The sequence below is a fragment of the Canis lupus genome, chromosome X, assembly GCF_048164855.1.
Source record: "Canis lupus baileyi chromosome X, mCanLup2.hap1, whole genome shotgun sequence".
Classification (NCBI taxonomy): Eukaryota; Metazoa; Chordata; class Mammalia; order Carnivora; family Canidae; genus Canis; species Canis lupus.
This window is the reverse complement of record NC_132876.1, coordinates 97,114,637-97,138,799: the sequence shown is the minus strand read 5'-3', so window position 1 is coordinate 97,138,799 and position 24,163 is coordinate 97,114,637. Positions and strand designations below refer to the sequence as shown.

Genomic DNA, 24,163 nt, shown 5'->3' with positions numbered 1-24,163 from the left:
AGGGGAAACTGGAAGAGGCTATCTGATGAAGATGTTTGTTCAAATGATCATCTTGTTGAGAAATGTAAGATAATGATACGGAATAGCCACAGAAGAATTTCAGATACAGTTTATATTCAAATATGGTTTACATTTAAATTACATTTGAAACGACCTTTAATTTCAAGGCAATAGAATGATGGAATGTTTTATTATAAATAGCTCTAATACTTCATTTTCTCCATGTTTTGAGCCGTTTAATTTACCAACTTAAAGTAATTTAAAAGGCTGATTTATTACTACAAAGCTTCCTGATCCATTCCTTTAAAGTCAATGCAGACATGGTTGATTCATGGGAGAAAAAGAAACACCCTGAACTCATCCATGTGTTTGGAGGACAAATTAAATCATCTTTTAAATAGCCTCAGGATGGTTTCAGTCATTAAAGAGCAGAAGGCTAATAAAACAACTGTTCCTACTAAATCGTTCTCTGAGTTTTACAAGTAGATGTCCTCCCTTATATATTTTATTGGCAATATATGTTACCTTTATAGAGAAGCAGCTTTTCTATAGCTCTCAAAAAGGTTAAGAACCTGAGGTGTATTACAGGCCAATTTCTCTTGTAAATATTCACTTAAAATAGTTTAAAGAGCTTTTTCTCACATTGGAAGTGATTGATTGCACTAAGTTTAATGTAAAAATGCACTATTCAACCTATGTATGTCTGTGTGCATGTGCACATGTATGGATTTACAATGACTTTTGTCCTAATGAATACCTTTAAACCTGAATGAAAAAATCCAGAACTTTTTATTAGAAATAACATACATTAAAAGAGAAAGAAATGACTATTAACTCTTATTTAAAACAGTGATGGGATGCCTGGGTGGTTCAGTGGGTTAAGCGTCTGCCTTCGGCTTAAGTCATGACCCGGGCTCCTTGGATCAAGCCCCGCATTGGGCTCTCTGCTGAGTGGGGAGTTTGCTTTTACCTCTAACTCTCCCTCTGTTCTCTTTCTCTCTCAAATAAATAAAACCTTTTGAAAAATGGTGATGAACTTTATTATTTAAGAAATCAATGGACTTCAAAAGAAATAAGGAAATAGAATAGCAGGTTACCTTCCTGCTCCAAATCACCTTCACTATTTATAGATTTATGTCCCATAAATAAAATTAGGGAAGCAGAGTAAGGACAATAGTACAGATGGTTTTGCTTTATTTAGCATCTAAAAGATTATGATACATCCACATTTTCATTTGAAATAAACATTTGAAAAAAAATAAAAATTAAAAAAAAATAAAAATAAAAAAGAAATAAACATTTGGTCATTTACTAGAAGGAGAAATGGTTCCCAACCATGTTCCATACTTTTTAAAATATTCTACTACAGGTTAATTAATTTGTGCAGATCAGATATTTTGTCCTGAAAATAGTTACCTATATATTAGCTTACTGGCCGATAGTAAATTGTCAAATCCTTGGAAGACTACATCCTTTTCTTTTTGATGCATTTAAAGTACAGAGCACTCTTTCTTACAGAAAGTTGTCAATCAATAGATGCTTGATGAATTAAAATGAATTGATACTTCATAAAATAATGGCCCTGAAGCAAATACATTTAAAAGCCTTTTTTAGTGTCTGAAACAATTTACAATGCCAGAATTAGAAGTAGGGGCTACCATATTTGTAGGTTATTAGTGGTGTGGTTAAACACCCCCATACACACTGGAAAAAAATTCTAAGTCTAGCCACCTGTCCAACATTTGTGCTCTACAAAAGCATTCTTTTATTTTTTTGGACTAATCTATATGCCTTCAATTCAGTAAAAGACACATTAGCTAAAATAATACTACTCTATAATAATGATGGAATTTGGCTTATCTAAGTAACCAATGTTTAGGTTCTGATAATAAATTCTAATTTTAAAAGTTTCCATTCCTTCTGTAAGATTAGAGTTCTCAGAAATATTATGGCTATTCAGTGCCTCTTGATCAATCTGAAGAAAGATTACTTTAAACAAATGAGAACATTCTTTCAAACACTGGTTACCTCTGACTGCCATTTTCCCCACTGGTTGGTATATATTAAGATTAAAGTGAAGAAGAAGGGAGTTATCTTTTTTCCTTTTGCAATTTTTGTTTTTGTTTAAAATATGTTTCCACTTACTATGAACACACAGATACTATCATTTAATAGAAATTTCATATCAAATATTACTGAAATCTTACTAATATTCTAAACAAGCAAATTTACTTAAGTTATAAAATTTCAAAGATTAATTTCTTACCTCCTAGTTTCTTAATATTCTGTATTTTGTGATTTATTTTTTCACATTTTTCACATGCAGTGCTTATATGCTTTGATGGAAGAAAAAGTGGAACTACAATAAATAGTACCTAGGAAATTACATGCAGTTATTTAATTTATATATGGGAGCTTAAATCCTTTTTTTATGGGAGCTTAAATCTTATCTTTATATTTATTCATTAAATTTGGAAATGGGTACTATTTGTCCTTACTTTTAGCCTTTTTTAACCTGGTTCCTGTACCAAGTTTCTACAAATACCCAAGTGCTCAAAGGTCCCTATTGTTCTAGACCAGTCTTTCTCTATCTCCTGCTATCTACACTCAGACTTCCATTGATTAACAATTACAACAATATCATAGTCAACTATTATGTTTTAGGTGACATGAGGTACATTTATCAAGGCCTTCACCATATACTCTTTCTTACTGAATAGCATTAATGGTTTTAATCATCTTTCAAAGTAATCTCTACATCCAAAGTGGGGCTCAAACTCATGACCCTGAGATCAAGAGTCATATGCTCTATTGATTGAGCCAGCCAGGTGCCCTGAATAGTATTAATTTTAAATAACTCCAAACAGTCCTTAAGAGATCTCAAAAGATCTACTGTTTTCTGCGAAGTGCATGTATATTCATTCCATTTTAAATGCTTTCATCTATAGTGTCTCTACTGATAGAATAATAATGAAACAGTTTTTTTCAAGATGTATTTATTATTTATGAGAGAAAGAGAGAGAGCACACACATGCACAAGCCAGGGGGAAGGGCAGAGGGAGAGGGAGAAAGAGAATCCCAAGCAGACTGAGCACAGAGTCCCAACATGGGGCTTAATCTCAAGACCCTGAGATCATTACCTGAGTCAAAATCAAGAGACACTTAACCGACTGACACAGACAGGTGCTCCAAATAAAACAGTTTTTAAGACACTTTTCCAAGGTGTTCACTTGCCCAGGTGGTTCTCTACAGACCCAAATTCTCAACTGACCCAAATAAAAAAATCCAGGCAAAGAAATGTGCCATACAGAGAAACTTACACACTCATGCCTAGGTAAAATGCACATTTTTACTTAAGTCTTGTTAAGATAATAACCTTGTCTGTCTGTCTCTCTCTCTCGCTAATCCATATTTTAGAGATTCCAATCTAGATAAGAGATATTCACATCACAAGCTGATTGAGCAAATACATGAGTGAGTGAGATGTTTTGGCATACCTTATGTGAAGTCTTTGCCATCTCTTTCTATTTCTGGAATTAACCAAGAGAGACAGTAGAAGGGAATATATTCATAGCTGGTTAGTCTTTCCTTTTGATAACTTTAGTGTGACTTGGATAGGATCCCAAACTTGCAAGATTTGTAAACATCATTCTACTTTGATTCATTATTTATTCTCTGAGGGAAACATCGTAGTAAAAAGAATGCAGTGTCTCTCTTAGGCTGGCTCCAGTTTGTTTGACTTTTGCATTTATTTCCAGCACATTTGGAATCAGTGGATTGATGTCCACCCATTTTAAAACAAACTCAATTAGCACTGTAGTAAAGAGTAACTTTTCAATCAATGCAAAGGGAAACCTTCAGGGAAGAGGACAGAAATACTGAGCATTATAATTATTTTCTGTAGTAGCTACAAGCAGAAAATCTCAACTCCAACTCACTAGCTAAGGGGTGTGGGCAAGTTACTTAAACTCTTCAGTTATAAACAACCATAGTAATAGTGTCTACCTCCTAGGGTTGTTGTGGGAATAAGATCAATTTATATGTATAAAGTGTTAATTACTGTGCCCAGTGCTTATAAATTTTCAGTAAATATTACAACAGATGATATCAACATTTCAATACAAATGCTACTCCTGATTTCAGAAGATAAGAATTTTTCTGAGATTTTTGGGAACCATTTCAACCACCCACACAATGCTAAATAAAGTCATGGTTGCAGAAGAAAAACTCCTTATATTTTCACAAGTGTGCTCATTAGTGTCTTACAAATACTATGACAGTTATAAGAATAAGTATTATAATTATGAACCAGCCTTCAGGAGACTTGTTAGAAATCTTCAGTAAACTGTGTGTGTGTATATATAATTCAAGATGTATCAAAAAAAAAATTCAAGATGTAGTTCAAGTCTACTGTGAAGTATTATACTCTCGAGCTTAAGAATGTCAAGGACTACCACCCAGAAATCCAGCTGTGAACTAGCAATATCCCTCAGATCAGGAAACTAAAAAATGGGCAGGTCACAGGGAGAACAGGAAGATTTAAAATGGGAAATTATTTAATTTGCTGAGTCAGCATTTATTCTATGGGCTGGCAAAATAATTAGGAAGATCAGCTCTATTAAGATAATTTATAGACTAAAAAGAGGAATAACATTTAATTTCTGCAATATTCCAGGCACTTGACATATGTTTTAGCTACTGTTTCTGAATGCATATTACAAAATAAATACTTTAAAGGTGTTATTTAATTTAATCCTTGCAGTAATTTTATCAGGTAGATAGTAGTGATTCTACTTTGGACATGAGCAAAACTGAGGCTCAGAAAGTTTCCCAGCACCATTTGACTAATTAAAGGCAAAGCAGGGGGTGCCTGGGTGGTTCAGTTGGTTGGGCATCTGCCTTCGTGTCAGGTCACAATCCCAGGGTCCCGGGAACAAGCCCTGCATTGGGCTCCCTGTTCAGAGGCAAGTCTGCTTCTCCCTCTCCCCCTCCCCTTGCTCATGCTCTCTTTTTCTCTCTCTCACTCACACTCTCTTTTTTTTGAAGGAGGGGGGACAAAGGCAAACAGGATTTCAACCCAAAGCTGTCTGGCTCTATGAATAAAAGGTTAAAATCAGGCCTGGGCTAATAATGTAAACTTGCCTGGGAAAATGACCAGAGAATCTTATTTTCTTAGAATTATGAGGTGAAGATTTGCTAGGTACAGCTACTCTTAGACCAGTGGGTGGAGGGGGAGCTATGAAGTGACATGCAGCCCTTCATCCTCTGTGACTAGAATGATATTAAATATCGGTGGGAAATCAAGGCAACAGCTTCTTTCTTTTTTTTTTTTTAATTTTTATTTATTTATGATAGTCACAGAGAGAGAGAGAGAGAGAGAGAGAGGCAGAGACACAGGCAGAGGGAGAAGCAGGCTCCATGCACCGGGAGCCCGACGTGGGATTCGATCCCGGGTCTCCAGGATCGCGCCCTGGGCCAAAGGCAGGCGCTAAACCACTGCGCCACCCAGGGATCCCGGCAACAGCTTCTTTATGTCATGTGGCCCATACTGACGTAGGATCTTGTCCTTACCAGATGTACCTGATTTGGATGAAGGGCACATGTGCATATTTCGGTTGCTTCTGGGACATCCAATGACATAAAGATTTCATGCCAGCAGATTTCCTGCCTTCTATCCCTGTATACAGCTAAGTAAATGTAGTATTAGATTAAATTTTATTACATCTGTGAATATAATTACCAGTTTGATCCCCTCACAAAGTGACACTGCAAGCTACAATGACCATTATATCCTACCATTAAAAGTCATGTATCTGGGGCAGCCCTGGTGGCTTAGCGGTTTAGCGCCGCCTTCAGCCCAGGGCGTGATCCTGGAGACCCCAGATCAAGTCCCACGTTGGGTTCCTTGCATGGAGCCTGCTTCTCCCTCTGCCTGTCTCTCTCTGTCTCTCTCTGTCTCTCTCTGTCTCTCTAATGAATAAATAAAATCTAAAAAAAAAAAGTCATATATCTGGCTGAAATACAGGCTGTTTAGCGAAACTCATCCTAGGTAAATGGCTTTGATTAAAGCTAACCTATTTGTGGTATTAACATCAAAGATTATGAAGTTAACTAAAGCCATTTGCTTCTTATAAATAGATTTATAGGATCACAAACTTTATTCTGCAAAAAAGAATTACTTTACTGCCATTTAAATTTCTTTTCTTTCATTATACTTTAGTTAATATTGAAAATTCCTCTGGAATAAGAGGCTTTATCGGCTTTATCAGCTGCGCCAGTGAAAGAAATATGTACTGGTTGAAAAATTGAAAAAGGGATCATCAAAGCCCTGATGACAAGGCACAATGATATTAGTTGGGATCAAAGTGAGAAAGGAAGGGAAAAAAGGAAAAACAAAAGGATGAAGAGTCAAGGACTGCTTCTGCACAGAGGCGGTCCTCCATGACACTTTGATGGCATCGTGCTTCAGAGAGAGCACCATTCCATCACAAACATGTCTGTGAAGTAATAAACAGAAGAAGGGATGGATAGAGAAAGAGAGAGCTGTGCCGACAGGAGATAAAACAAGTCCCTTAATCCTAAAGAAAAGGTTTTGGTAGCCAGTCTTATATGACATCAGGCTGTTTCTATTTTATCTGGTGGATGAGCCGCTTCTCATTAACAACAGGACTGTTACCAATAAGCAATGCTCCAGTAAGTGAGGATTTGAACAGCAGCCTTAGTCATCTTTCCAGGAAGAAAATGCTAGAAGTCTGAACAAACTCTGGAACAACAGATTCAGATTTTATCCTCTAAAAAGGTATATCTCATAGAAACAACTGTTCTATCACAGCTATTACTACTGTGGCTATATGATGGTCTCACCTGATGAGCTCTTAAAAATTGCTGGTGGCAGAGGCCCACCTGAGACAAATGAAATCAGAATATCTGCTCCAACCCCAGTGTTTTCATAAACCACCCCACAATATTTTATTGGGTACTCCTGTTGGAAATAACATGGACTCTGAAAAGAAATAAACCTGAATTTGATTCCAGCTAATCTATCTGTTCAAGGTGTAATCTTGGGTTTAGGAAAGCTTCCTAAGACTCAGTTTTCCTATAAGGATTAAATGCTCTGGAATTATTGTGTAAAAAAAAATAGGATAAAGTATGTGAGGGTCCTAGAACATGGTTGCCATACTTAAATTTTAGTTATATTTTAGCAAAAGGAACTTTACATATTTAAGTTTATATCACTGGTGATATTATTAAGGGTTAACTATGCTTCTATTTAAGGCAAGCTTATTCAGCAATATTAAAAAGGTAATTCACAAGAATGATACTACAGAACAATTGATTATTTCTAAAAAGTAAAAACCCTGGGTTTCAACCACCATATTATATTTTAATAATATATAACATTCCTAAACACTTAACACTATAATAGTTTGCTCATCTCTCAAGTAGACCCACATATGACCCACAAATTTGCCATAAGACAATAAATTTAAGAGTATATTATTAGTTTATTAGTTTAATTATTTTTAAGTATAATCACAAGACTAACCCAAATTTGCCATAAAACAATAAATCTAAGAGTATATTATTAATTAGTTTAATTATTTTTAAGTATAATCACAAGACTACTATGAAGCTCCTTGTCTCTTTCACAAGAATAACCATCCTATTTTAGAATAGTATAGAAATGTATTTTGTAAATGTATTTTCTGTTTAAACATATTTTCTAATACATTTTCATCTTATATTTCATATTCCAGCTATTAAATGGTCCATGAATGTCTATATAGGGAAATTACTTAACTGGGAAATATATAGATCAACCTGATAATCTCTTTCCCTAATACTGAGTTTTAGGCTTTCAGATACTTATCTGAAAGTTCTGTGATATCTTCTATGATTTTTTATCAAACATAGTTAATTCTACTTTGAAGACAGTGAAATGAATCAAAATGTTCCAGCTATAAGTAACATATGCTTTACTTTCAAACATTATCACTGATTTAATAGAAACCTCAAAAATTTTGAAACTCTTTATGCCATTTTATCATTTTCTGTCATTAAATATTTAAAATGCTTTTGATTAAGGCTACAATCCTCTGTGACACATAAGAAACACAGATATCAACTATGGAACACTTACTAATATCTCATTTAATACTTCATAGCTGAGTTCGATTAAAATCAGTATCAAAGGACAACAAATTATTTTTCTAATATATTTTCCTTAACAGTCTAATGGACTCCTAGCAATGTTATACCTAGAGATACCATTCACAAAATATCTATTGTAGGTCATTCAGCATTGGAATGTGGAGGATGCATTTCCCAACTGTTTAAACAATTTATAGATGTCCTATCAGTCATTCAACATAATTTATTGTGACTATATAGGCCTAACACGTTATGTTTCCCCCACTTAGATAGAAAACATCCTGGTAAAATAACTGAAAAGAAATTCCCAGTTATCTAGGCACGGATTATACTCAAATGCTTCTGAACAAATTTGGTATAGAAACTCATACACACAGGATCCCTGGGTAGCTCAGTGGTTTTAGCGCCTGCCTTCAGCCCAGGGTGTGATCCTGGAGTCCCCAGATCATGTCCCAGGTCGGGCTCCCTGCATGGGGCCTGCTTCTCCCTCTGCCTGTGTCTCCGCCTCTCTCTCTCTCTCTGTCTCTCATGAATAAATAAATAAAAATCTTTGGAAAAAAAAACTCATACACAGTACAAATATTAAATCACATGTTAGATTATACTTCATTATTTAAATTCACAATCAAGTGAGAAACTACATTACTTAACTATAACCATGAATAATATTCATTTTAGCAAATCAGCTCCTACAAGAGATAAAAAATATAAGTGGACTGTTTTCTATGGAGTGCAAATTGTGATAAAAGGACATGAAAGATTAGTACAAGATGCTAAATTATGGTATAAGGGTAAATTCAGGCCATGTACACACACAGATATCGTTTTTAAAGTTTTGGAGGTTTCCCTGTTGTCTAAGTGGGTGAATTTGGGACAGTTATATCCAATTATTTCAGTCATCCAAATGACTGATATGAATCAACAAAATAAAAAGCACATCAATTTATTACTTATATGCCCTGAAAATATTAAGCGTTCTATGCTATCTGAAGTGAGAATAATGTAGAAAAGAGTATATCAAAAAGAGACAATAAATTCACATTCTCTCTCTCTCTCTCTCTCTCTCTCTCTCTCTCTCTCCATGCCCTATTTCCCATTATGCCACTGTTAACTATTCAAGCTACTAGAAAATGTTAACATATTTGTTTTGGATTTCTGTTGTGACAAGCAATTTAAAGTTTTCCATCAGGAAATAAGAGATTCCAACAGTAATATCTTAATGTTAATATAGTCACCTGTATCACAATGTTAATATAAACTCTATCCTCATTTTTATGCTAATATATTTGTATACTATTATTGATAACCTTTTACCGACATAGAAAGTTTTCATTTACTTATTTTGCTATGTATTACTCTGATATACAAAGTACTGCCTCATTGTCCCTTAAAGATTTTTTTCTACAGTAGCAGTGATAAAACTAAGGATGCCTCCAGATACTCTTGTAAAATTATCTTCAACTCAAACATATTAAAGTATATTAAAGTGGCACTGGATAGTCAAGGCTAGTTATGTAATGTGCCCATGGAAAAGACAAGTTGTTAAAAAAAATGTGATTCAGGGTAAAACCTAAAAATAGTCAAGGATATCTTAATAAGTAGCCTTAGTCTCATGATATGCAGGCTAGAAATATGTTAATCACATTTCTGTGGACTTCTGCATCAGCCTTCAGGTTTGCTAAAGCCTCATTAGATATCGATGTTGATCTCTGTTCTAAACAATGCTACAGAGAGTATATATTTAAATTATTTAACAGTGTTTCCCAAATTCCTTTGCTAAAAGGTTGTGCTCAATATACATTAAGTAAATGAGACGGCAACACTAAATTTACTAATGTACACCATTCCTTTGCTAATACAGCACCATCTCTAATTTGCTCATTTCAAATGCAATCCATTGAAGTTCAAAATTAAAGAAATATTTTCATTATTATTACATTTAACAACTATTAAATGATATAATTTGGTTTTAATGATCAAATTTTAATGTTTCTTTAAAAAAGAAATCCTGGAAAAAGTGGTCTCCTGCTGACATAATAAGAACATTATTTTGCTATTATCATATCTGCATAAGCAGATGATGATACTTTCCATTTTCTGTAACTGAATAACTAGACTGTAAAATGTTCTTCCAAGAAACTCAGGATTTAGTTTTAGATAGTAACAACCTACAGTATTTCTGCCAGAAATAATGATATAAATCAATTTTAAAAGGGGGGGTGGGGCAAAAATACCACATATTTTGCCCAGGTTACTTTGTCATCAAAAAGGTAATGACCAATTTTTATTCCCATGTACTACTAAAATATTTTCTTCAATATATGGAAAAAGAACATTTTACACTGAAGAGAGTTTGGTTCTAAAGAATCTGAGATACTTAAAATAATTTCTAGTTTAAATCATATACATAGGGAACACCACTCTATTCCAATCTCATTACATTTTCTGGGGGAAAAAAGGTATTCTATAGTGAGTCTTGGAAAAACAATCAGTACAAACGATATGAAATTAATATGTATGTCCATAAAAAAGTTCTAGTTATTTAAGTTAACAACATCCTTCTGAGGTAGTATGGTCTTACTCTTTCCATCTTAATGTAAACTACTTACTAATATTTCTTGTTGTTAGGCAATCAAAATGTGATTGTTGGAACCAAGATGAAAGAAAAAAAAACACTGCTTGCTCAAACAACTAATACCCAAATAAGAGGCCTTAAAAGCATTCTTCTCTTTTATGGTAAATGCTACATATTTTCCCTTGAATTTTTTTAAAGGCTAACAAAACTGCATGGATACAAAGTTAAGTCTGAAATCATTCACTTCAAGAGTATAACTTTCCAAAAGGCAGAGCGTATTCTTGGAAAAGTAGACTCTAAAAATAAAAACTGAAGAGTGATGCAGGGATTAGCCAAGCAGAAAATATAATGTGTCACCATCCTCACAAAGTTAAAATGAAGTAGATTAAAACCAAACTAATTGGTATGTAAATATCATTTTGAGGTTACAAATATTTCTCACAAGCCATAGTATTCCTCAAATTTGACTCTCACCATTCATTTGTTTTTTCATTCTAAAGTTACCCTGGTAAATAAGTGAGGGCATTTCCACATCATATTGCATACCCCAAACAGAAATGATTAACAACAATGATATGCAAAAGATATCTAGAACCAGCACAATTTTTATACCTAATTTTTTTATTCCTTTATAAAGAACAACTTCACTTTGTTATTCCCATGAAAAAGCTGACAAAGCATTCTCTTAATGCAGAAAGTGCTGTGTGGATTGGCAAACAAACTAATTTCTTCAAATTCAGGGAAGCAAACAATAATTGTGGGTATATAAAACCCACAATGAAGTAGTAAGCATGTCTTATAGGGAAATCGTGACAGAAAGTGAATCGCCTGATTCACAATAGAATATATTTTGAAGGAGATAAACCTTTTATATCTACGAGCATAAAGGCACGTAAATTATTAAATAATTTTACCCTACTAGTACTCATTTTTGCATATGTTAACATTTAAACACAGCAAAAACAGCTCCTGAAATTGCTTATGCTAATACTTACTGCTACTTATTTTAAAAGGCAATTCCTCTTAAAACCAAACCTCAGGCCTCAAAACACCAGTTAAAGCCAAACAAAGCATACCAAAGTCAATATATGCAAGACATGAAAACCTCCAAATTATATTTCAATGACTTTTTAATTTATAAATAAACCCAATCAGCAAAGCACATATTTAAAATTCTAAAAACATTTTTTGGCAGGTACTTCTTAGGCCAAATATAACTTCAATCCCCCCCCCAAAATAAAAATCTCTCCAAACATTAAGCGAAATGTTTTATTAATCTCCTAAAAAGACTATTAGATATGAAATGAAAATTCCTTTGGAGAATAGCTGACATCATCGTGCATAAGCTAAAGGACCAATATCTGGTTAAAGAAAAATATGAACATCTCAAATGTAATTACCATACAGGGCATGAAAGAAGTCCATGAATCTCCCATGTTAGATACACTGAAGAGAGTGTTCTAAGTCATAAACTCTTAGAAATGCTATTCTGTCTTTTGTGACTAAAGAATCTGTAAATAAAAATCCTCATGATTTAGTTAATATTTTTTTCCTTCAATTATCATTGATATCATCTCTAGAAAGATTCTGAACAATTTCTAGATGCATATTTGGGTATTTCCCTAACACACCGGCAGAAATTGACACATACCTAAAAATATAACGTAAGATTTATGTTGAATCTTCATCCTACTGACAGCCATAAATAAACCGTAATAAACCATTTTAGGAGATAGAATGCTCTTTGAATTGGAAGGGAGCCCATGAACAGAAAGAGTTTTCGGATAGAAGATTTTATTGGCAAAATGAAACCATAACCAGTGGTTTGGTCTCTATTAATCAGCTTGTATTTCATATCATTTTTGGTTGACTCTGAATTGTTGTTTGAGAGATTATAATGGTAGACAAGATGTACATTTCAACATATACTTTCCATTTGGGAAAATTGGAAAATTTATGCTATAAAACACATCATTCACATAACTGCACTTTTCTGATTACAGGCTTACTAATCTACTTTCTGATTATGATGTGGACACCTATTTGGTGTCCTATTTCACTGATTCAAAGGAAGATTTAAGATCAAAGGCCATTTTATTACTTAACAAGAAAAAAAGTCTATTTCAAACCTACTCTTACTATTTTATGAAGGACAGGGCACACACAAGCATAACCAGAGCATATATCCTAGATATTGGGAACTGGTTACCATATATGAGTTTCATGAAAAACAAAACACTATTAACAGGCTTATCCTTCAAATCCATACACTGTAGCTCTTATCCTTAGGGGTTCGAGTTCATATTTTCATTACTTCTGCCTTTCTCTACCTCGCTGGAGTATAAAAGAACATGAAAATCAGTATGGGAGTCAATAGTGAGGTAACCCTCCCCCATCCTGCAAAACAAGAAAATATGATTGATACAATCTCTTCCTTAGAGCTAAACCAGGGCAGGAGAGATGCTAATCATCTATTGAAGCAACACAAAGAATTTACAGGAGTCAGTGCTAAATTATGCATTATTTAAAGCAGAAGAAACATTTCTAATGAAATTAATCCGATTTCAACTCACAAACACATTTGTGCTATTATAATTTTCCTTCCCAAGTACATGTGCCTACCAAGAGCAATGTATCAGTCAATTACATGAGAGTATTCTGGTTCTTGTCATACTTAAATATCTCATTTAAAATGACTAAATTTTTATTTTGGTTGATATATCTTCTTTTGAATTTAAAATCACACACACACCTCCATCGCCATCATATGGATCTGCTGTCAATAAGATGAGGTAATGAGGTCTGCAATACAGAGGATTGGATTCTACTTAACAACAAATTCATCAGTGAAAGAATATCCTCTGAGTTATCTCTGAGCGTTTCCTGATGAGACCTATTACCACCACTTGATCTCCTTAGTTGGAACTGATTCAATATTCCAAAGACCATTTAATTCTATAACCCTACCCAAATATCAGCTCCACTGACACTGCTTCTCCAAATTCTGGTTTTAGAGTATGGTAAAACCTCAAGAAAGTGAGAAGAGAGTCTGCAATTTCAAACAAGTTGGCAAACAAAAAAAGTACCTCATAGGCTAGAAGAAAAGCAGAGGTCAAGAATCATTATCCCTCTAATCCATGTATCTGGAAAGTATGACTATGTAGCACCAGAGATAATGATGAAATTTACTTAAGCATAATATAATAAAAATATAAATACAGTGCTGCCTGTCAACTGAAGAAGGAGAAAATGAATAACCATTCAATGGAGGATTTCCCCCAGAGTGACAAATTATAACAGAAGCAGAGCCAGGAATAGATTTCCTGATTTCAACAGTAAACCATGTTGCCTTTTATAGAATATATGAATGAAATTGGCAAGAGTAGCTAATTAATTATAGCTGATTAGTCTATCAAATCTCTTGGTAGAATAAGCAAAACATGAACTTTTTTTTAACTATTTGGAGTCAATGTACTTCAAATGTAGCATGCTTCATTCATGAGGCGTATACAATTCTAAAGGCTTAAAATTTTTTCTCAAGTTTTACACTTTAGTTTTAGATAATAGTATTTTGAGAACTAAATCCATATAGGACAATTTATAATACACTGCAAGAAGACAGATCATTTTAAATACATCCTGGATATAGAAAAACATATAATGCATAGTTTCTCTTTCATGCTTAGTTTGTAGAAATGTTAAGTCTGAGATTATAAATATTAAACTATACTAAAAACTATGGTAGTCCAGAAATGTACCGACCTTCAGGATCAAGCAGTTTCTCTATGCCTAATTGATATTTGGCAATGTTGAATGCATGTTCCAGGCGTTGTGTGGCTGACTGCTGGCAAACCACACTATTCCAATCAAACAGGTCTGGCCTGAAACACACACACATAAAAATAAATATAAATCAATTTACAATATTTCACAAGATTCACTTCATTTCTGATTTTTAATTGACAACCCATGCCCATCATTCCTTAAGAGTGTTACTCTTTATTACCCCTCAATAACACTTTTCATTTAACAAGTCACAATTTTACTTGAAAATCCTGAAGAAAACAAAGGAGAATTTATTCTACCTTGCTAAGCAACAAAAAATATATTGATGTCATCCAGTCTCAGAAATTTGAATGCCAGCCATTTGCTGGTAAGTTCCAATTTTATAAGCCTGGCCCAGACTTCTTCCCTAAACTCCAGACTCTAGATTCATCTGTTTATTCAGTATCCCCACTTACAGTCATCATAAGCCTCAGGTGTCCAAAACCAAGCTTCTGGTATTCATCCCCATCACACTCCCCCAACCCACCTACTTTTCTTTTACTTCTCCTTTCCTCAATAATCAAGGACAAGCTTAAACTTGCAGTGGCTCAGACAGAAATCTTGGAGTCTAATTTGCTGACTCTTACTCTTATACAACACTTAGTTGGAAATATATCCAGAATTTGACCACTTCTCACTATCCTTGCTGCCATCACCTCAATCTAAACCACCGTTTTATCTTGCATGGAGTATTTATTGTATTAACTTTCCAACTGCTCCCACCTTTGCCCTTGTTAATCTATTCTAAGCAAAGCTCTCAGAGTGATCTGTTAAAATGTTTCATCATAAACTTCTCAAATCTCTCTTATTGGGGAGTAAAATTCATTGATTTACCTGTGACCTACAAGGCCCAACATCTACTGGCTCCTGGTTAACACTCTGATTATTTCTTGCCTCTCTTCTCATATTCAAACAGGCCTAGGTAGCTTCTGTATTTGCATGTGCTGCTCCTGCCTAGAATTCTCTTACCCCAGACATTGACATGGCTCACTCCTCTACTTCTTTTGTGTCTTTTCTCAAAAGCCACATTATTGGTGAGGCCTTCCCTGCCCTCTCCCCACCTAAAATTACACACTCCCAAATCAAACTCACACATACTCATTCCTTATTCCTTTCTTTCTCATCACCACTTACTACTATTTAATATTTTATATATTTAATAAATCTTGTCTATTTATGTTTCCCCTGCTAGAACGTGGAATACACAATTTTTCCCCTACCAATTTCATTCACTTTTAGAAACCCAGTCTGACACATAGGAGCAGGTCTATAAATATTTGTTGATTAAATATTTGTTGACTCAATATATTTTGTTGACACACAACTAGACAATGGATGAGAACATACTATATGAATATCATTTCACTTGATTATTGAGAAAACACGAAGAAATGTAAGAGGGAGTTATTATCCTATAGGGACTTAAAAACCTAATAAGGAAGAAACCACACACATCATAATAAGTTAAAACGAATTCTAAATGTGAAAAGTACACGTAGTAAGATATAAGGTTTTCTAAAATCTGAAGAGGTCAAGAAATATTTTTTGAGGGTTAAGGGATTCTTAAATGGTGTTTGGAGTTTAGATTTAAGAACTTTTTGAGAAGAGAATTCTGAGTTGTGTGGATATTTAAAAAATCAAAGTTTTTACAGGAGAAAAAAGCAGAATGTGCTCAGTCAGACCTCATGGGCCTGGCTCCATTCAGAGATCATCAGTATCAAGAAGCAGCGGGAGAGTGTTAGGATGGGGAACTGGGATGAGTCTGTGAAAGGCACTGGCTGTTTAAGGAATTACAGTTTATCCCTACAACACTGGAAACTTTTAGTCCAGTGGTTCTTTGCCTTTTCTGGATCACAGATACCTTTGAGAATCTGATGAGCACTGTAAAACTTTCATCCATACACAAACCTGTCCATATCTTTACACATGATTTACATACAATTTTAGGACAATTGGGTCTGTCAATGGACTTCTGCTTAAGAACTCATACTCTGTAAGGGAGGAAATTATAAGGACAGGCTTAGCTGCAATTTTCAAAAACCATTAACTGAAAATAAAGGTACAACTCACTCATTTAACTCTCATCGCCTTTTCTTTACTTGATGCTACCTGGATTAATTTACCAGAATATTGTCTACTTCTTAGGAAGTCTAATGGGTCCTCTATACTCCAAGTTACCCTGGAGAGCAAAAAGTATTTTAGAACCTAAAATATGTATAAGTTGGGAGCAAACTCTAGTAGTGGAAAGACTATAAGAAATAAAAATTAAGTTCTAGACTATTTGGGGAAGTTTTAACTATACTATGCAACCTCTGCCCCACCTTCTTTTCTACATCTCTCAGCAATGGAAGTGGAAATTAATATAGGGGGGAGAGTGTGGGAGACTAGCTTTCTCCCTTGTACTACAATCAACAAAGTTAAATGATTAGGATGAAAAAGAAGAGAGTGCTTCCTCATTCTAGCCCTTTCCCCTTCTCCTCTTGGCCATGAACTAATCACCAGGATGAGGAGCTATCTAAGTCATGTATCTATTTGAGTTTCAGTGCTCTCATTAAAAAAAAAAAAGAAAAAGGAAATGGGGGCCTCTGGGTGGCCGAGTCAGTTAAGCTTCCGCCTTTGGCTCAGGTCATGACCCCAGGGTCTTGGTGTCAAGTTCCAGGTCAGGCTTCCTGTTCAGCTGGGAGTCTGCTGCTGCCTCTTCCTCTCACTCTCTCTGCTCCTCCCCTTCAGCTTGTGCTCTGCTCTCTCTGGTTCACTCTCTCTCTCTCAAATAAATAAATAAATAAATAAATAAATAAATAAATAAAATATTTTAAAAAAGAAGGAAATGTACTGAGAGGCCTTTAAGATCTCCTCTAGCATTAATGTTTTAAATCATTAAAATTCATCATTTGGGCAGCCTGGGTGGCTCAGCGGTTTAGAGCCACCTCCTGCCCAGGTTGTGATCCTAGAGACCCAGGATGGAGTCCCAGGTCGGGCTCCCTGCATGGAGCCTGCTTCTCCTTCTGCCTGTGTCTCTGCCTCTATCTCTCTCTCTCATGAATAAATAAATAAAATCTTTAAAAAATAATAAAAATAAAATAAAATTCATCATTAATTAACATTTAAATGACTATGATTTCCAAACACATAAAGAATAGTAAGACTAACCAACAGCAGAAGAAAGCTATATACCTTCCTAGGTTAACCCAGACCTGAACCCATAAATAAGAATGTACAACCAAAGTTCACCAGCCTTTTGAGGAAACAGACTAATTGAGTAAGACAATATAGCCTAGTAGATAAGCAGAGTCCTCTATAAATTCAAATCCTGGCTCTACCACATATTAGCCAAATGGTCTTAGGGAAATAATGCAACCTCTCTATGCTTCAGTTTCCCAATAGATGCAATAGGACTAATTATAGTATATATGTCATGAGAAACAGGTGGGATATTTTAATTAGAAGAGTGCCTATGAAATAAAATTAACTTAATAAACATTAACTTCTATTACTTTGTTCAAAGATTAATTAGATTTCTGAAATAATAGTAATGCATTTTCAATTTATAGACTCATGCCAAAAACACCTAGAAGATACATATATGTTACAGATACTGTTGATGCAAGTATAATACTATAAGACAGGAGGGTGGAGGGTGGGATGGCTGAAGAGGAGTGGGAGATACAGGCTTCCAGTAATTGAATGAATAAGTCACAGAAATAAAAAGCACAGCATAGGGAATGTAATCAATGATACTATAATAACATTGCATGCTGACACATGGTAGCTACACTTGTGGTGGGCATAGCATAGGGCATAGAGTTGTTGAATCCCTATGCTGCACATCTGAAACTAAGGTAACATTGTGTGTCAACCATACTCAAAAGAAATTCTTTTAAGAACATTATAATAGGGATCCCTGGGTGGCGCAGCGGTTTGGCGCCTGCCTTTGACCCAGGGCGCGATCCTGGAGTCCCGGGATCGAGTCCCACATTGGGCTCTCGATGCATGGAGCCTGCTTCTCCCTCTGCCTGTGTCTCTGCCTCTCTCTCTCTCTCTCTCTGTGACTATCATAAATAAATAAAAATTAAAAAAAAAAAAAAGAACATTATAATAACAAAATGGAAAGTGGAAAGGAAAGAAGACGAAGAAGTGTGATAATTCTGTCATCTGTTATATCAGGTAGTCAACAGATCTTGTCTAAACTTGATGAGACAAGTTTAGAATACCACTTAAAGTAATGCAGGCAACAATTTTAAGAATGGAATGATTTTATTATAGCAATCAAATTAGGAAATAGATGGGAAAAAGAGATGCACTTTACGGGCTTCACATCAAGGAGTAAATCCATCTACTGTCAGATATCAATTATTCAGGAAAGAAAAATACATAATTATGAAAACTATTGGAAAAAACAAAAGAAGCTGCTGACAGTAACCACTTTTAGGAAGTAGAGGGAGTTGGGGTCTTAAAGATATTCTGTTTTGTTTTTTTCCTTTGCAACCCCCTCTAACGTCTCCCTTTTTTCTAACCACATGCTATTATCTCTATGGTAATAAATTAAAATAAAGAATTGGGAAGAAAATTTAATTGTAACATTATACTTACTACAACTTATATGTATATTTTGAGTATTTGTAGACAATTATCATTTAGTTTTCCCACAAAAGTAGAATCTGGCTTCCATTTAACTGCCCTGTAGTCAACTTTGTGTTTTAATATAATATTTCTAATTTCATACATATTGAGATAAAATTTAGCCTTAAACAGATATAAAGCCATCAATATCCTAATCTTTGGCAAGGCTCTTTGTCAAACCCTATGCTCTATATTAAGTGCATGCCTTTGTTCTATATAGCTTAGTCTCTCACTTATTGAAATCAGAACACCTCATGACATTCCTAAGTGTACCAATGACAGTCACCTTGGAACAGAAAGTTCAACCTTTTTTTTCTTTAGGTAAACAATATGAACATCTGTCAAAGACAAAAAGAGGGAGATGATTCATTAAAGAGCATTATCGACTGTGAGAAACCTCTTGAAAACTAACCATGTTATATATGAAAAGGTAGTTACTGATGATTCATTCAATATGACAGGAGAGAATATATAAATGATATTTTGAGAGAGAAAGAGTAGGTCAGGGACAGACAGCAGGGCAATCTGGAAATGTTTATTGTATTACAAATATATTCAGAAATCACAAAATATAATATTAACAAACGTAGTGTGTGAACATGCTGGCAGGACTGAAGTCTTCCACTTGAAAAGAATATGCTAAAGAGCCAACAAGAACCACATAACCCGATCCTCAGTATTTCTGTTCATCTGCAAACATGTACATGAACAGCAAGATCAATATGTTCAGGCCCTTACTGTGAAGCATGTGGCTGCATAAATCAGTACTGACTTATAATGCAAAACGAATGCCTCTTATTCCTTCTCATCTGGCTGTATTGAAGCCGTGCAGTATTTTTCTTCGTGTCATACTTAGGAAAAACAACGTGTTAACACTGCTTAACATGCCAAATGAGTGTGAGTTTGCCTCCTTTTGAAAATCAGGTTGCTGAGTCACTCACCTGGAAACTCAGTCTGGATGGGGTTAATTAAATCCAGCTGGAGCAAGACACCTGACAAAGCTTCTTATTGAGAATGCATTTGTTCTTAGATTGAGTTTTAGCATGAAGAAAATTTATATTCTAGACTTTTCTAGAAACAAGACCAGCATAGGGAAATGGGAGCCTCCTCAAGAAAAGAAAGATCAAAGTGAGAAAAGATAAGCTGCATTGAAAATCAGGGCAGATGCAGTCCAGTGGCGTTTCAAACGCAGTTAACAAGGCAATGTATCTGACCCTGGGGATTGGGTTGGTTAAAGAGATGGGTAACAGGAAAGCCAAAGCGGATATCCCTTAGAGTGAATGTATTATACATACAATATATATTTATATATCACATATAATATACATGAATGTATTATATGGACATATTTCCCATGTTGTTTTGCTTTTTCTTGAACAAGTAATTTACTAAGCTTCTTTTCTTTTACAAGAAAAAGCAAAGAACTATTTTGTTATCTTAGAAAATGTAAGTGTATGGAATACAGTTAAGAACATTTGGTTCACTATATTACAATGAGTTCTTTTTATGAAGATCCACAGAACTCTCTTTCAGTGCTTTACAGCAATTGCTCTGCTGTTCCAGAGCAATTGTTTCTTTTGATATTCTAAGCACTGAGTCATAGAATTAATTGTGGTCTGCTCTTTGCCTTGGTTGCTAAGATGCTCCAAGCCTCTTTTAATCCCGAAATATATTTTTAAAAAAAATACAGAGGGCCCTCTGTATTTGCTGAGTGTGTATCTGACAAGAGAAATGTTTCTTTTTCACATTATTAACCTTATGATAGTAATTAATTTTACTACAGCCACTCACAGGAGATTTGAACCATGTTAGCTTTATTGTTCCGACCCCTACTAACTAATACATTATTTGTTTAGAAAGACCAACTCCATTCTTAGCCAAGTTAGAACTTAACCTTGATTTTCTGGCAGATTCCCAATTTCAAATATGTTGGTCCGTTTGCCCCCCACCATAACCACATTCACACTCCAGTATTTTAATATTTCAACAACGAAATGATATATCACATAAAAATAGGATATCCCTATTCAGTACATTTCAGTGGATAGTCAGATCAGTATGGTTAAATACATAACATGTTACATAGCAGGAAATGAGCTGGAACCACACTGGTGAAAAAAGATATCAGTCTCTAAATCAATACTTACAAAAATTAGTCAATATCTCAGTGGTCTCCTTACCTATGACTGTGGATGAGAGCGTTCAAAGCCAGGCCATCAGACCAGCTGGTGGTGAAGTTAATGACATTAACCTGTGGATAATTACGAGTTGATTGTCGGACCCAGCTCAGGAGAATCTTTTCACTGTTGGTTTGTTGCAATCCAGCCATGATATTTTTCATTACATTTTTGACCTACATGTGGAAAGAAATTTTCGTAAGAAAATGCCTTCCCTGAACAAGAACCACACAAATTTCAATTTAAATGTCCTAATCTTCAGTAATAAGCGGTAGGAATTTTAGAGTCAATTAGTAATGAGAAATAATAGATTCTACCAGGACGGAGTCCATTCTAGTTAGTTAGGAATCTACTCTGATTGGTAGGTGTCACCATACACTACTTATTGCACACGTTTAACATCACTCCTAGATTCTGCTACATTAAACTTTTTAAGTTCGTGCTTTTAGAATTGCTCATCTAGCTTTCAATGGATATGGCAGGAAGGAGTGTACAAAAACATCAGACTGGGATCCCTGGGTGGCGCAGGGGTTTGGCGCCTGCCTTTGGCCCAGGGCGCGATCCTGGAGACGCGGGATCGAATCCCACGTCAGGCTCCCGGTGCATGGAGACTGCTTCTCCCTCTGGCTATGTCTCTGCCTCTCTCTCTCTCTCTCTCTCTCTCTGTATGACTATCATAAATAAAATTAAAAAAAAAAAACATCAGACTTGTTATTGACCAAGGACTTAATATTAGTGGTGTTAGGACAGAAAGTATGGCACAGTAGCTAAGAGAATGAGCTTACTTTATTTAAACCTCGGTTCAAATTTTTACTTTGCTATTAACAATTTGTGTTAATTGGGCCATTTAAAAGGTTATCTTTTTTTTAGGCCTCTGTTTCTTATACATCCAAGGTTGTTTTAAGAATAAAGGACAACTGAGGATCCCTGGGTAGCTCAGCGGTTTAGCGCCTGCCTTCTGCCTAGGGCGTGATCCTGGAGTCCCGGGATCAAGTCCCACATCGGGCTCCCTGCACGGAGCCTGCTTCTCCCTCTGCCTGTGTCTCTGCCTCTGTGTGTGTGTGTGTGTGTATCTCTCATGAATAAATAATAAAATTTAAAAAAAAGAGAAAACAGTAAATAAAATTTTTAAAAAAGAGTAAGAAAAAGTATAGGTTTATACTATAACTTAAAATAATGCAAATTATGTTTACTGATCAAAATGAAAAAAGAACAGAAAAATGAGTTTACCTATTTAAAGTAAAAAACAAATGAACAAAAACAATGAAAGAGAAAGTATCTCTAAAAGCTGTGAATGTACACAGCTTTTGGGGCTTTTTGTTCATTTGTTTTTGTTTTGTAGTCAGTCTGGTTTAGTTTGTTACAGCTTTTTTCAGGAAAGAGATTCACATGCAAGAGAAGGACAAAGGTTACAAATGCCCAAAACATGGTGCAGCACTCTGGCTCGTTTGTGAGGCCTCTCAGGTCACAGGAAATGACATTTAAGAAGCTGCTTTTGTATTTTAAAAAATGTCATAAAATCCCATTGAAGGTACCTACACAGCATAGGTCCTTAGATGAACACAAGAGTAACATCCCACCTCTGCAGGGGTGGTCAGAGACCTGCTCTGGTGTGTAGAAGCACAGTGCCGGTGGCCCCCCGGAAGTGTTTGGCTAGACCTACCTGCCCAGCGACACAGGATACTGTCAGTGTTTTTTCAGGGTGTTCTTGATATTTTGGACCTGATAAGCTAATCTCTGAGCTTTTCTATGAAACAGTCTTAGAAGAATAAGACTGAAGAAGCCACGGTCTCCAAAAACATGAAGTGTCAGTTATGATCACGGAGACCCACTCTTTCCTAGATGACAAGGCAAAGGTCAGCTTTCTCCCTGCCTCAGGAATGAAGAGGGACCTGACGCTCCCTGAACAAAAGAACCTTGGAAGGATCGTTGTCGACAAAGTCCCTGGGGTGAGCAGGGTCACCAAATGCACAGAAAACCACTGGCGCCTGGAGGGTTGTCTTACTCGTCCTCGCACCCCGCCCTCCTTCCTCCTGCAGCACGAAATGCTCCCCGGGACGGGGTAACAGGCTGTCTTCTCTGCCCCCTTGTGTTTCTTTTTCAGCAGCGAGGTTAAGGGCCTAGGGTTGTGAGGCAGAGGTCGGGAAAAGAGGAGGTCCATTCAAGATGCCCTCACGCGCAGAGTGGTGAGGTGGTGCTAGGACAAGCGGCGTCCTTTTGTGTACTGGGCTCAGGAAGGTCACCGTGGGACTGTGGGCGGGCCACTCTGTCGCGGCTTCCACCGCTGCTCCTTGAGACGTCACAGCCCCGGTCCCGGCGCACACTGTCCCCATGGCCGCACTCCAGCCACAGGCTGCAGGCGTGAGGGCCCGTGTGGCCCGGGTTGCCTGGGCACTGGCCGGACTTCCAACGGGCTTGGCATCGGCACTTTCTTCTTCTGCCTTTCTGGCTGTCGCCTGCGGAGTCTCCTCGCCTGAGGAATTTGGCCTAGTCGTTAAAGGTCACGGCGAAGCCCCTTGCAAGCAGGATGGTGGCAAAGAAGCCAACCCTGCCCAGCTGAGCTGAAAGCCCCGTCCGAGGATTTGGCAACGGCTGCAACAGAGATGGCGGCAGACACGAGGGCCGCCGCGACCCTGCGTAGGAAGCCCATCAAGGGCCAGCGCGAGCCCTCGCACTGTCGCTCAGCCGCAGGGCATCGGCACAGCGGAGGCGGAGGGTCTGCAGAAGTCCTGCGGGGAGCGCGCCGGAAGGTGGCTGCTGAGGACACAACGCAGCGCGGGTGACAAAGGACCCCCGACCCCGCCAGCAGGAGGCG

The 24,163-nt window shown here is 36.3% G+C and overlaps 1 protein-coding gene across 12 annotated transcripts in view; it reads right to left on the bottom strand.

Moving 5' to 3' along the window:
• The window catches only part of DMD (dystrophin), a 2,167,959-nt gene that overhangs the window by 1,635,875 nt on the left and 507,921 nt on the right, over nt 1-24,163 (bottom strand). For 11 of the 12 annotated variants that reach the window (XM_072818058.1, XM_072818060.1, XM_072818056.1 and 8 more), the window contains 2 exons: nt 21,352-21,524; nt 14,489-14,607 (listed from right to left, as the gene is read on the bottom strand). In XM_072818058.1, coding sequence (XP_072674159.1) covers nt 14,489-14,607; nt 21,352-21,524 — 292 coding nt within the window. Of the gene's footprint in view, nt 1-14,488; nt 14,608-21,351; nt 21,525-23,011; nt 23,635-24,163 lie in introns of those variants that run through there. The other variant, XM_072818067.1, reaches the window with a different exon arrangement.